At 42.3% G+C, this 15,099-nt stretch overlaps 1 protein-coding gene across 5 annotated transcripts in view; it reads right to left on the reverse strand.

Moving 5' to 3' along the window:
* Ahcyl2 (adenosylhomocysteinase like 2) overlaps positions 1-15,099 on the reverse strand; it is a 164,471-nt gene continuing 149,372 nt past the window's right edge. For all 5 annotated transcript variants that reach the window (XM_057762825.1, XM_057762818.1, XM_057762834.1 and 2 more), the window contains 5 exons: positions 9,565-9,663; positions 5,848-5,916; positions 5,683-5,761; positions 3,870-3,990; positions 1-3,166 (listed from right to left, as the gene is read on the reverse strand). In XM_057762825.1, coding sequence (XP_057618808.1) covers positions 3,160-3,166; positions 3,870-3,990; positions 5,683-5,761; positions 5,848-5,916; positions 9,565-9,663 — 375 coding nt within the window. In that variant the 3' untranslated portion in view covers positions 1-3,159. The remainder of the gene's footprint in view (positions 3,167-3,869; positions 3,991-5,682; positions 5,762-5,847; positions 5,917-9,564; positions 9,664-15,099) is intronic.

The following is a 15,099-nucleotide window of genomic DNA, read 5'->3' on the forward strand; positions in this document are numbered from 1 at the left end:
TTTATTTTTTGAGATTACATAGTCATTATTGCTGATCTAATACAATCACTAGACATAAAATTTCCAAGAGCTTCTCAGAACTGGTGATCCTTGGAGGCCTTGCTCCTTTCAGTGAGATGAAAGGAAGAACTAGATGATTATTCATATAGATATGTATTTATATATATATGTATATATAGTTTAGACTTGTCAATATATAATTTGCTGGTGTTACCTATTTTCTTTCCATAATTTTCCTTTATTAAAAAAGCTTAATGCAACAATGCACTCTGATTTTTTTTTTTTAAACCATGACGAAGTTAATTCTGAGAAAACCATAGGAGCAGCAATTTCAGATCTGTTCGGAGAAAAGCCAAGCAGCAGAAAAGCTTTGCAGGAGTGTGTGGCCACAGGGAGCCGTGCTCTCATGGAAGAGACATGGGGAGGGAGGAGGAGGAGGAGGCAGAGGGACAGGACTAGAGGCATTCTGTTTAACAGGAAAAAGGAAACAAGAAGACCTTGAAGTAGCACACATTTCCTTGTGGATAAATTCCGTATCCCCACCCAGGGCCACGCACCTAGAGCTAATCAGCCTTCTTTTCCTGGCCTCCTGGTAGCTAGGATGCATCTAAGAGGAGGAGTTGGAATAAGAAGAGATTTGCTCTGATTCTTAGGTTAGAGAGAACAGTGATTTGGTTTTAATAGGACAGAACCTAGATAGGAGTCCTGAGCTACCTTCTCTCTTTCTTCCGCATTCCCCACACGCCCCCTGTACCAGGGATTCAACCCAGGGCCGGCACAGGCTGCTCAAGTGTTCTACCACTGACTTATACCCCTACTTCTGGTTGCTTTCTTCATGGTTGATGACACAGCGGTCTACCTTACCATGGCAGACACAGTGCACCTAACTTAGAAACCCATGCGGCTGGCTCCCTTTCTATTTGTAATAGATCTCTTCACTATGGTTTGACAGAGTGTACTCTGTAAGTACCAGCCACAGGAAGCTCTGTAGAGAGCAAGGCTTTGCTGAAAATCAGCAGGTTATGATTTGGGGCCCGTGAATATGAAAAGTTAAGTCCAGATCCCTGCCTAATGGAATCTGCCCTGGACGTAAGATGAGGCACAGATATCTGAATCTTTTGCTGAAGAGATCTAACTTAAGAGCCAGCCAGGCCTGGCAGCACATGCCTCAGGAAGCCAAGGCATGACTGCCATGAGTTTGAGGTCAGGCAGGGTTACAGAGTGAGACTATTTCAAAACAACAACAAACCCCAACAACAACAACACAAAGGTGGTAGTGGGAGAGTGATACAATTAGCTAATACAAAAATCAGGACGAGGCAAACAGAATTGAGTATCTTTGTGGAATCTTCAGCCTCTATGGTCCTTAAAAAAAATAATATAGCTACAGGTGATGCCCTGGGCTGAGCCTGTAGACCATCTAATAAGGCAGACAGCCACCTGCCCTCGTTCTGTTTCCCTATCTTGAACAATAAGGACACTTCCACACCAGCTTCCAGGGCATACACAAGACCAAGGGATGGTGGAGATGGTGGAGGCAGGGGAGAAGATTTAGATAAAGGCTTTAGTGATTCTGTGTGTCTCCTGTTTGAATGGCCTTGGTCTGGAGACTTTGAAGCAGAATATAGGAAACACATGGGAAACAAACAGGAGACTAAAATACGATGCATGAGAGGATCTCATTTAACCCAGGATTCCTAGGGTTATTCCAGGTTTTAATTTTTGAAAACAATTGATCCCAATGGAACCTTGAAACCAATCAGTCCATCTCCAAAGGAAATTTAAAGCTTGGGTGAAATGAGAAACTTCACATTGTTTACATTACTAGCTATTTTATAATACTTAAGAAACTCTCTGAAATAGAATCCTTAAACAGAAGAGGCCAGATCATAAAGATACAGCAGCAGCAAAGAAAGAGGAGATATCAGATTGCAGATCTCACTTTCAACAATGGCAACAGCCAAAGGGATGAATGTCTGTCTGATAAGGATCAAGTTAGCTCCCGCCCCCTTCCCTAGTCTCCAGTGCCTGAGCCTAGAGCCTTGTACATGCCAGGCAAGTGCTTTACCTCTGAGCTATATATATATACCCCCAGCCCTCAAACTAGCTTCCATCATCTGGATACAGACGACAGTCACCTGTTTTCTGCAGCCAGGCTGTAAAGTCTTTCCTGGAAAACAGACTTGCTTCTTTAGGATGCCAAGTTTGATCTCATTCCAAAGTCTCAAGCTTCCAAATCTCTAGCAAACATCTTTGTCAACTCAGTCCAGAAGAGGTTTCAGACAGCAGCATGAGTTTCGGGAAGCGCTATTCACATGAGGCCTCCTCTTCTGAGACAGTGCCAGTCTAGATGGGGCTTCTCAAGAAACAATCCAAAACTCTGGGTCCCAGTGGAGCTGACCCCCTACTTCTTGAGCAGCGTTTGGTGGGGTTAGAAAGCAAAACAAATGCCTGGCCAACAGCAGAGGTATTAGGATCATGGAGGCACACTACCCTTGGAACCAGGAAGCATTAAAATGTACATAATATTCAGGGACAGAAAAGAGTTCTGGTTAAGAAAAGAGATCCCGGTAGGCACAGACACAGGCACAGCTAAGCTCTTGGTGTAGCTTAAGACCTTAACACTCCTACCTCACTAGCCTTTTTATAAAAGAAGGCAGTGATAGTAACTATCAAGACTGAGAATTCAGGCCCTGTTAATTCAGTGGCTTCCAAAAGGCCTCACCTGGGAAAGGACCAAAGTTTTGAGAAAGGCAGCTGCTGAAAATTTACTCCAGAAAACCCTAAGTAAGAAGGAGTCTGGCATCCCTGAACTAACTCCTGAGCCTGGAAAGAAAAATGGCCATCACTGAGAGTTCCATCAATGGACAATGATGCGAATGATGCACTAGGGATGGTCACCCATTTCTTCCCTGTCTCGGCCTGTCCCCTGCGGCTGTCCCCTGCGGCTCTCAGGCCCCAGGAGTAGTAACCACACTCTGGGCCAAGGCTACAGGCACAGGATTCTAGATTTTAATAAATAAATAACCTAACATATAGGATGAGCACGGCGGGGAGCTCTGATTGGAGAAGCAGCTTGCTGGGTTCTTCCTTGGATAATAGTGGAGAAAAGGCTTGGTTCTATTCCTTAAATCGTCTTCTGGCTTGCGTTACAGGAACTTAATACCTGGAGGAAAAAAGAAAGATGAAACGGATGCTGTCCGCTGGTCGGTCTGGAATAGAAGGAGCCTGCCCAAAGGTGTAACAGGGAGACAAAGGCTTTTCTAGCATATATAATGAGGACAGATAACTGTGGCTGTTTCATAGCAGTGAAGAAGGCCATGGGCCAGCGAGAAGGCTCCCGATCTCCCCAGGACACACATGGTAGAAGGAGAACTTACTCCCATGGGTTACCTGATTCCCACATGTGCAACGTGTGTAGGTGCACCTGTCTCCACAAACACACACACACACACTTATAAAATAAGTAAAAATGTAATTTTAAAAGGCTAGTGTGTGTGTGGGGAGATGATGGCAATGTTTAAAGAAGATCTCAGAGCCGGGCGGTGGTGGCGCACGCCTTTAATCCCAGCACTCGGGAGGCAGAGGCAGGCGGATCTCTATGAGTTCGAGACCAGCCTGGTCTACAAGAGCTAGTTCCAGGACAGGCTCCAAAACCACAGAGAAACCCTGTCTCGAAAAACCAAAAAAAAAAAAAAAAAAAAAAAAGAAGATCTCAGAGTATTTTGAGGTAGGAGATCTGGAGGAAATGTGTTATTTTTCTGAGTTCACATAAACAAGTGTATGTGGTAGGAGGAGCAAGGATCAGCTGTACGGCAGGAAGTCCTTCGCTGCCCAGCCTTCTCTGACTTCTGGGAAGCCCACGGCACCTGTAGTAATTAGGCTTGAAGGGCCCGTTCTTGTTGAGTCCCAGGTACTTGGCCTGCTCATCTGTCAGCTCCGTCAGGTGGGCATCGAAGGTGGGCAGGTGCAGGCTGGCCACATACTCATCTGAAAGGACACACGAGTCATGGGTAAACATCTTGCCTCCTATCTGCCCATCCTCAAGTAAGGCCTTAAAAGCTGGGAAGACACGTTCTAGTTCTTGGACATGATTGACAAATGCTTGACTTTTGCTCTTAGGCCCTCAAATCTAAGGAGTGGCTGCCTTTAGCTTCAAGTTCGGGGACTTTAAAAGCCAAAAATTTCTTCTAGTAACTTTCTACCCTGAAGCTTTTTCTTCAGAAAAGAAATGATAGAAATAATGATAGCATGGGCCTTAAAAATGGAAAGTTCCATGGTTAGTACTGCTTTGACGTCTACACTATGCTATGAAAATACTAGAAATACTATACTATACCTCTACATTCTAGAAAAATTAACATCCATGGGAACTAGGGAAAATAAAAAAAAATGCCTAGAACTGTGTGATTTTACATCTTCTGAATAGCTACCTTTTCAACTTCATTATACATCCAAAGAGAATATAAATGCTCTTCCAAACTATGATAGTTTTAGTTTTGTTTGTTTTTGTTTAGTTTCTTTTCTTTAGGTGTCCTGAAACTCACTCTGTAGACCATCCTGGTCTCAAGCTTATAGAGATCCTCCTGCCTCTGTCTCCCAAGGGCTGAGATTAAAGGTATGGACCGCTACATCAGACCCATCTAAACTGTCTTAAACAGTTATTGAAGCAAAGCTAAAAGATGACTTATTCCTTGAGTTTGTATCACCTAGGTGCTTGAGACAGGATATTTAAACATTTAAGACAGTTTCATGTTTCTGTTGTGCCAATTGCCCACATAATTAGCTCGCTCGCTCTCTCTTTCTCTCTCTCTCTCTCTCTCTCTCTCTCTCTCTCTCTCTCTCTCTCTCTCTTTCTTGAGACAGGGTTTCTCTGTGTAACAACCCTGGCTATCCTGTACTGCTCTTTGTAGACCAGGCTGAACTCGAATTCACAGAGATCCACTTGCCCCTGCCTCCTAAATCCTGAGTACTGGGATTAAAGACGTGCACTACCACCACCCAGCCATAATTAACTCTTTTCTCCGTAGCTTTTGGTTCCTGTCCTGGAACTAACTCTTGTAGACCAGGCTGGCCTCGAACTCACAGAGATCCGCCTGCCTCTGCCTCCCAAGTGCTGGGATTAAAGGCATGCGCCACCACCGCCCGGCCATAATTAACTCTTAACAGGAACTTGTGTCCCCTTAAAAAAGGGGGCTTTTACCATTTTAGAATTGGAATAAGCCATATATCAAAAGGTCGAGATATTCTCTTTTGGAAGGACTATTTTCTCCTCCTTAGAGATTTCTGCATACATGACACTTTAAAAGAGAAAATCTTTAAAATTCAATTGCCAGGCACATGTTGTAATCCCAGACAGGAAACAAGTGTGAGTTGATGCCAGTCTTGACTACATCGTGAGACCCTTCCTCGAAATATACAATGTGATGCAATGGAATAGGGCATAATAAAATAATTCTCAAGCAGGTATTCAAAATAACAGCAAGATGCAAGAACCTCCCTAGAAAAACCTATGTGAAAAATTACACAAATCACCTAGAAATGGAGTCTGGAATCCTAGTTCTTATTTTATGAAATAAAGATAAGATGCTCTCTTTTTCCCCCAACATGTGTCTGTCCAAGCTTCCTTCAGATCCTGACTGTGAACTACTTTGGTAAGAAAGGGAAGGAAGAGCAGCTTACCCATCTTCTTGGGCAGCAGGTACACATCTTGCTTATAGCGACCCTCAGGAGCGTTGTAAAGCTCTATCAAGGCGAGAGCCTGGAAAAGCAGAGACATGAATGCTGATGCACCTTCCAAAGCTGTGACACCTCTCCAGCCCACTACTGTTCCACCGCAGCGCTCACCTGAGTGGTAGCAGTGATCGAGAGTACAAATGTAGGCACTGTGGAGCAGCTTAGGTTCAGCAGACGGCCCTAGTGATCAAAAGGCAAGGCAAATAGGCATTAGGACAGTTGCTGACCTTTGAGGAGTGAAGTAAGAACAACTGCCAGTTTCCAGTTCTCTCCTAACTGAGATTGCTAGACAAAGATTGTCTGCACACAACAAAAAGGAATTAATTGATATCCTTTTAATTCTTTTTGTTTTGAGACAGGGTCTCATAGCTTTAGTGGTCCTAAAACTTGCTATGTTGACCAAGCTAGCCTCAAATACACAGAGATCCACCTGCCTCTGCTTCCCAAGTTCTGGGATTAAAGACATGAGCCACTATATTTTAAATGTCTTAAAATTTTTATCTAGCTAGGCGGTGGTGGTGCACGCCTTTAATCCCAATACTCAGGAGGCAGAGGTAGGAGGATCTCTGTGAGTTCGAGGCCAGCCTGGTCTACAGAGCAAGTTCCAGACAGGCTCCAAAACTACAGAGAAACCCTGTCTTGAAACCTCCCCTAAAAAAAAGAAAAAAATGTTTATCTAAAATTTAGTTTTTAATTGCTATATCAAAGCAAAAATTATACATACTTATAGGTTCTATGTAATGTTTCAGTGCAGGAGTACACATATCTATTTCCTCAAACATTTATCATTTCTTTAAATTCTCTCTTCCAGCATTTTTAAATGTCTAGCACATAACTGTTACATCTAGTTACAGTACACAGGTGATAGTATGCCAGAACTATTTACACCCCTAGCTACCTGAAACTCAGCATCCACTGAGCAACCTCTCCCCAACCCCACCACCTCATAGTTCCAAGCCTCTGGTAACCATTGTTTTTGTTTTTTGAGACAGGGATTTACTATGTAATCATAGGTTGGCCTGTAAGTCTTAATTCTCCTGCCTCAGCCTCCTGAATGTTGGGATAACAGAAGTGTGTTGCTATGCCTGGCTTAGAAAAATTATTCCTATCACAACTTCTATGAGAACAGGACACAAAGCTAACTAGAACAAACTGGACACAAGGCTCAAAAATCCACTGAACAGAGTTATTCTGATTTACTTAGGAATTCTCTTATTGATTTATACTTATTTGCTGTTATAAACAATGCTATATTTAACCTTTTCTTTCCTTTTGGAGACAGTCTTAAGTAGCCTAAGTTGGCCTAAAACTTATTATGTATCCAAGGCTGATCTTGAAATCCTAACTCTCCCGCCTCCATCTTTTTTTTTTTTTTTTTTTTTTGTTTGTTTTTCAAGACAGGGTTGGTTTTGGAGCCTGTCCTGGAACTAGCTCTTGTAGACCAGGCTGGTCTCGAACTCACAGAGATCCGCCTGCCTCTGCCTCCCAAGTGCTGGGATTAAAGGCGTGCGCCACCACCGCTCGGCTAATCCTTTTTCTATTATTATTATTTTTTCATTTATTTACATACCAACCAGTTTTCCCTCCCTCTTCTGTTCCCGTTCCCTCCCCCTACTGCCTCCATCTCTTAAGTGCTAAGATTACAGGCATGCACCAACACTTCTGGCCCCATAACCAATGTTTTTAGAGGACACGTGAGTGGGAGTATGCGTTACTTGTCTTGCTGTGTCTGGCTGGTTTCACTTTACATTACCTCACACTAACAAATGACAAGAGTTTATTTTTACGGTAGAGGAGAATGCATTTGTGTATGGGCCACATTTCCTCTAGTCAGCCGCACTTGGCTGACATAACAACCTGCAATGAAGAAGGGCGCGTATGTGCCTGACACACTGATTTGGTTTTCTCTAGATATGTAACAGTAGGATACTGGAACACATAGTAGTTCTGTTGTTAAGTTTTTGAGAAACTCATTGTTTTTCATTATTTGTTGTCTTTTATCTCTTTGATAATGGTGATTCTTATTAGAATGAGGCCATACCTCACTGTGGCTTTAATTTTCATTTTCCTGGTGATTAGTGATGTTGTACATTCCCCCTTTGTCTGTTGGCCATTTGTATGTCTTCTTTGAAATTAATTGGTATCCAAATGAAAGCACTAAAAATTTGATAAATGTCTTACCTAAACTATTTCTGGGACTATACAAAAAGGAATAAAGGCAGTCATACACCACTGAGGATTGTGTAAATTCCCCATTCTCTATAGCAAAATATCCTTCCAAGGGTTGGCATTCCTTAGATTGTCTTAGAAAAGGAGACAGTTAAGGTGAGTGGCAATCTCCAGGCTGAGAAGGAGACAACTATGGATTTATGAAGCTGTGATGACTTTTGTGCTTCTCAGTTTATGTCTGTGACCCAAAGGTGGATAGCCTTGAATTCTGAGTGGAAAATAAAGATAGTAAAAGAACTAACACCTGCCCCATGCTGTCCTTTCTTGCTTTATTTCCTAGGAAGCTTGACTACTGTTTTTGCTGAGCTATATAGCCCAAAGCACCTTTAGTGCCTGTTTTTATCACCAAAATTGCTAAGAGGGACCTCCCAGGGCAGTTTAGAAATGCTGCCAGACAGGGGGCTGATGTCAAGGCTATTAATAAACACTTAACAACCTGTTCTTCTCCTGGCCATACACACCCCTTCCCAGACATGCCCTAAAGTATTTAAAGGATGTTAACTAAGTGAGGGCAGAAGGTCAAAGAGTAAAGACATACAAAGCTGGTCTGTGTGCCCTGCATAAGGAGATGAAACTGTTTACTTTTTCACACTCAGTTTATCTAACGTAAGAAAGAAAACTGAAGGAAGGAAACCAAAACCCTTTATTGTTTGGGGCCTTCTCTTAAAAGAGAAAGCTTCATGGAAACAAGAAGTACTCCCAGTACCCAGGAACACTGGGCTATGAGGGCAGACCCTTCACTATAGGAAAAGCGGCCAGAGAATAACATAAAGGCTACAAGGGATTAAAGTTGAGACTGAGTGTTAGGGCCAGTGAGAATGCTCAGCAGGTAAAGGTACCTGCTGCCTGCCAACCTGACACCAGAGTTTGGTCCCCGAGACCCCACATGGTGGAGAGGACTGACTTCTGCAAGTTGTCCTCTGACTCCAAGAGAAAGCATGCACATGACCAACTCCCCACTCCCAAAAGGACTGGGAATATCGTTCAGTGGTGGAGCTCTTGCTTAGCATGTATACATGTGTGAGCTGTGAATTCAATTCCTAGCATGGGGGAAAAATAGAAATATGTGAGCCAGATCAAGCAGAATGTGGAACTATCCATCCAGCAACCAATTAAGAGGATAAGCTGGGTACCTTCTACACAGCTGGCTCAGTTCATCAGTTCAGAAGACACTAAAATAGAGACGTTATCAGCAAAGACATGACTTTCCCAAAGCTTACCAAAGACAGTCTGAGCTACAGCCAGGAACACATACATACTTTGCTTACTGATTAAACCACCTCACAAATGACATTATCTCTCGGTGAGCATCACTCAAAGTGGCACTGATTCCTTCTGCTAATTCCTTCCACAGTAATAGTCATTATCTGACTCAGCCTAGAGAGTGACATGGAGAGACAGGATAATTGGTGAAAAGTAAGGAACCAAAATAGTATCTTAATTGCTGAATGAAAAGACCTTTCACAATTGGAAGTAAAATTCATTGGTGAAGTAGCTAAACTTGTGCTTAAGAGACAGAGTTGAAAGGATCAGGGAACATGAAGAGGAGGGAGCCAGAAACTGCAGTCTCGGATGGCTCTTTGTCAGCTTCAGGCTTACCTCTGCCAGCAGTACTATCCTCTTGCCATCAGGCCATATCACATGGTCAACTTGAGATCTTACTCTCTCCCAGGTCAGTTCTGGTGTCCGCAGGCTTGCCTGGAACACATACAGTAAGAGTAAGAACATCATCAGCTGAGTCAAGTCCCCGACACCGGAGACAGAAAGATGTTGAAGGGAGCCATTTCAAATAGCAAGTCGAAAGAAGCAACCAACATGCCAGATGGAGAATACCTGTCCTGGGGTGGTTAGGACTGTTCCAGGTCAGGGAATTTAATCTTAGGCCCAGCCAGGGAGGGATCACTCAGGATGTCATTCCACAACATATATTGTACGCCCACTCTCTGCTGAGCACAGTAAAAGGTGCTATGGGAAATACAAAAGAAACCAAAGGCATGGTTTCTGCCTTCAAAAATCTCATATTTTAGTTGGGGACACAAAACAATACATTTGTGAGAAGAAAACACAAAGCAACATGCAAACAAGTGCAGATTAATATGGTGCAAACTGAATACATAAGTGCTGAAGAGACGGAAAAGAACAAGATCAGAGCCAAGTGGGATTAGCTGGAGAGGGCCGAACGTCCTAAACATAGCATGCTGGGGATCAGGACTCTGCCCTCATGTTCCACATTCCCGGCTGCACCTTCTCAGAAGGCTGGCTTATCCTAGAGTGACAGAAGCTCTGTGTCCTAAGAGCGAATGTGAGGTAGCTTTTAGAGGAACGCTAGAGGTAGAGTACAGCGCCAATGGCTCACCCTCTCTCCACTTCTGTACATTGTATATTCAGAGAACAAAAGAAAAGACGGTAAGTTTATTATCAGCACAATCAAATGACAGTTACAGGGTGTGCAGACTGAGCACAACTACTTCCTTCTTCAATAAGCAATGGCTGAAACAGAAAGGAAGTCCATATTCCAAAACTACCCCATCAATTCATCTGGTAAAAATTAAAAGTTCTGCTAAAATACTAGTCCTCAGACAAAGAGAAACACTTAGTTACATAGTAATTCTAGGCACCACAGAAAAGGACAGACACCGAGAAAAGAATAGAGATGGTTATCTTTATTTTCTCTATCTCTCTTTTTATTTCTTTTCAAAACAGGGTTTCTCTGTGTAACAGTACTGGTTGTCCTGAAACTCGCTTTGTAGACCAGGCTGGCCTCGAACTCGCTGAGATCCACCTGCCTCTGCCTTCCAAGTGCTGGGATTAAAGGCGTGCACCACCACCGCCCAGCTATATTTTCATTTTTAAATCTCCAAATTCTCTCTAGATATACAATGGGGTGCTCAATTAATGTTTAGAAAATCATGGTCCTTCTCTCCAAGGAAATGGCAATCTAATGGTGCAAAAAGACAAAGAATTATATTTTAGTGCATTCAAAATCACATTTATTCATGGGCAGGATCATCATTTTTTGAAAATGTAAAGTTTGAGATATAAGTTTCATTAAATAATTCAATCATACTGAAGAGCAATTTGGCAATAACTACCAAATGTTATATATACTTAGTTTATATCAATTAATTTAATTTTTAGACTCCTAAAACAAATACTTATTCAGGTCAAGAATTTAGGTGCCTAAGAAAGTTTAGTCTAAGACAGGTATAGTGGTGCATGTCCTTAATCCCAGCACTTGGTAGGGGAAGGCAGGAGAATCAAGAGTTCAAGGCCAACCCGGGATATAATAAAACTGCCTCAATAAACAAAAGCAAAAACAAAGAATGATCATTCTAGCATTATTTATAATAGCAAAGAAACATTAAAAAAAAAAAACCAAGAATATGACTAAGTAAATCAGCTCCAGTTGGTTTATGTAACACATAAAAAAAGAAAACAAAAAAAAAAAAAGAAAAGGAAGAAGAAAAAGAAGCTGAAATAGTAGTAATAATAATAGTGGGAGAGGAGAGAGGGGAGGTGAGGAATGGGGAGGAGTGGCGGGAGGGAGGCTGTGGCTGGGATATATTGTATGAGAGAATAATGAGAACAATATCAACAACAACAATAAAGGTTTGATATGTAGCTTAGTGGATTGTTTTTGCCCAGCATGTATAAAACATTGGATTTGAACCCTAGTACCACAGATTAAATATTTATAAGTAAATGATATGAACGAACTAAAAATAACTGAAGCAGGTTAAGGACATATAAAATATAAACCCTTTAGCCTTTGAAAACAACACATACAGGGTATAGCCACTGATGGCCAAGGCACACAGCTCCTTGGTAACACAAGTTAAGGATATATAAAATACAAACCCTTTAGCCTTTGAAGACAACACATACAGGGTATAACCACTGATGGCCAAGGCACACAGCTCCTTGGTAACACAAGTATTTTACATTGAGATGAGATGTTAAGTAGTTCAGAACTTTATTGTTTCATATCATCCATTTCCCAGAGGAAAAGCAATCTTGGTGACTGGGAGCAAAGAGCTGACAGCATGATACTGAGAATCTACCGACTTAGAAAGTACACCTTGGGAAGAATGGTGGAATCAAGAAAAGGGCAACTGTTTATGAACATAAGAAAATGATCAATGGTGAGAAGGGGCAGCATATGAAAGCACAGGAATGGCTAAGATAAAGGTAGAGTACCTTGACGGTCAATTTAAAGGAGGTTTAAAGAGGCATTTGGTTAACTTATCCCTACCACTTTCCGGGGAGGGTCAATGTCCTCACTACGAAGATGCCCTTTTGGTCATACACTCCCTGAGAAGGGCTTCCTACTGTATGGTTGGCACAAGAATAGCTCTTAAGTTCAACCAGCTAGGTTTGGGATAGGAGATCAGTGGTAAAACACGGAGTTGGGTTCAAACTCTGGTGCCGCCACTCCCAAAGGGGGCAGAAGGCCCAAGGTGGCTTTGCTGTGGACCTGCACTCAGTTGTCACTCCACCAGGAAAACGGTTGTACAGACACCACCTCCAGTGCTGGCGCATGCCCTTCTGAGTGTGGCATGCCTGCACACACTGAACTTACATGATTCTGAGCAATGCATAGCATCTCCCCTGCCCCCTGCCCCAGGGAACACAGCTGTGGTTCCAGTTCCTTAAAACAGAATCAACAGCAGGCCTAGGTAAAACAATTCTTTGGCGGGAAAAAGGTTTTGAAAGCATGTGTATGTCGTGGCTTCTCACTTGAACTGCGAAGCGACAATCACACAGGCCTTCAGGTGAGACAGGAAACGTGTGAAAGGCAGAGCTGGCCGGTAAGTAGCCTATCGCAGGCTTTCTGGGATTCATGGAATTCATATTTTTCAGGAAAACAAGTGCAGCTTTCTAAATGGCTAACCTTTTTTCATGAGCTATTCTTTCCTAAAATATACAGCAAGCAATATCTCAAAGTTAGGCAAAACCAAAAATTCCTACCCAAAGAGGGAAAAAAAAAACTAAGTAAATTTTGGGCAAGCCATTTGAAGGATCTTACTACATGTACACCCAGGCCACAAGAGCCTTGAGCTCTCTGTGTAGTTCAAGCAGGCCTCAACCTCATCCTACCTCCACCCCCAAGTAGTAGGAATTACTCTAAATTTTGATCACGAAGCCATCAGGTAGACATCTCAGTCTCCTGCAGAGTCAGAACTTGCCTCGAAAGCAATCTGTCAACAAAATCTAGCCGGATAAATATCACATTGTAACATTAACTTGATTTATGGAGAATTTCTTCTCTAAATTTTGGTTACAAAAGATCAATTATCTATCTGGATGAATATTTACCAAATAATTCTACATAGTAACACTAAGTTGATTTATAGAGAATCTCCTTTCTTTTCTCACACTCTGCATTTAATTGATTTAGCAAATCCCACTGATTATAACATAAAGTCTCATCACCTCTCCTTACGCACTGAACCCGTCACCACCTTCACCATCTCAAAGAGCTTCTTGCTGTTCCTACTCCTACTCAAACTCTAGAAGGGTTTTCTTTATACAAAAGCCAGGCTGATATTTAAAGAAATATCCATCAGATACATTTTGTTACTCATTTCTATTTAGGTAAGAATCTAGTTCTTTTTTTCCTGGAACTAGCTCTTGTAGACCAGGCTGGTCTCGAACTCACAGAGATCTGCCTGCCTCTGCCTCCCGAGTGCTGGGATTAAAGGCGTGCGCCACCACTGCCCGGCTTAAGAATCTAGTTCTTAGAACCCATAAAGCCCCGTCTTACCTGAACTGCCTCCTCTGTCCTTACCTCCTTTCTTGGACATTTTGTTACTGTCACCAAGCTTTATCTTTAAAAAAAAATTATACTTGCTAGGCGGTGGTGGCGCATGCCTTTTATCCCAGCATTCAGGAGGCAGAGGCAGGCAGATCTCTATGAGTTCGAAACCAGCCTGGTCTACATAGTGAGTCCCAAGACAAGACAGGCTCCAAAGCTACAGAGAAACCCTATCTCGAAAAACCAAACCAAACCAACCAACCAACCAACCAACAAAAACATAAGTATTTATTGATCTACTTATTTATCTCTTTGTGTATACGTTGGCACCTGCATGGTGTGTGTGTGGAGGTCTGAGGATTGTGTGCAAAGACTGGCTGACTGGCTCCAGCGATTCAAGTCAGGTCTTCAGGCTTGGTTACAGGTACCGATCTATACCTGCTGTCAGCCCTACCACAGCTTCTTGGGCTCCTCATTTGCCATTCTGTTTTGCTTTGTTTTCCTTCTTTGCAATGGTGAGACTCAACCTAGGCCCTTGTGCATTCATTCCAGACCAGTGTTCTACCACTGAGCTACATCCCTGCTTGATCATTCTCTGTGAATATACAGTACTCAACTTGCTATTTCTTTCATTTAGCTTTGTCCCCAAGTATTATATCCACAAAAATATCTTTTTGATCATTTCAATTAAAAGGTTGTTCTCAACATCCTTATCTTGCTTTTTTCATTCAATACAACACAGACAATAACTGTTAACTTATTTATTATCCATCTCCCACACAAGAATATAAACTCCACAGAGGCAGGATGTTATTCAATGCTTTTTCTTCAGTCATTAGAAGTTGGAACAGAGCAGACCATGTATTCAGTATATGTTTGCTAATAATAAATGAACACGCTGGCTCTAATTATCGGCTGAGACTGTTGTTTTCTTTGAGACAGGATCCTATTACAAAGTTGATCTCACAGCGATCATGAGGTTTTTGTGCTTTAAACTTTGTTTTACATGTTCTGTAAAACCACCATCTAATACTAATAATTCAACTTTCAAAATCCCTCTGAGCAGCATCTTTTCTGGATCATTTAATTTAGTATTTACCATATGCCATGAAGGATTCAAAGAAAAGAGAGAGATGGCCCTTGGATCCTGATGTGGCAAATATGGGGGTCTACCTAGCAGTAATGGCAAAACCAAGCCTAGTTTCCACATGTTATCTAGAGCGACCCCTTTTAAAGAAAAAGTCATCATATTAAGACTGAGCCAGATTAGAAACCCTATGGCAGCTCCCTGTTTCTTCCAGAATATAATTGGTTCTGGGGGTGGCTTGTTAGGCCTAAGAGATCTGGCCCCTCAGATCACATCTTCTAGTCTTCCCTGT

This window comes from Chionomys nivalis, chromosome 1 (genome assembly GCF_950005125.1).
Source record: "Chionomys nivalis chromosome 1, mChiNiv1.1, whole genome shotgun sequence".
In the NCBI taxonomy this organism is placed as follows: domain Eukaryota; kingdom Metazoa; phylum Chordata; class Mammalia; order Rodentia; family Cricetidae; genus Chionomys; species Chionomys nivalis.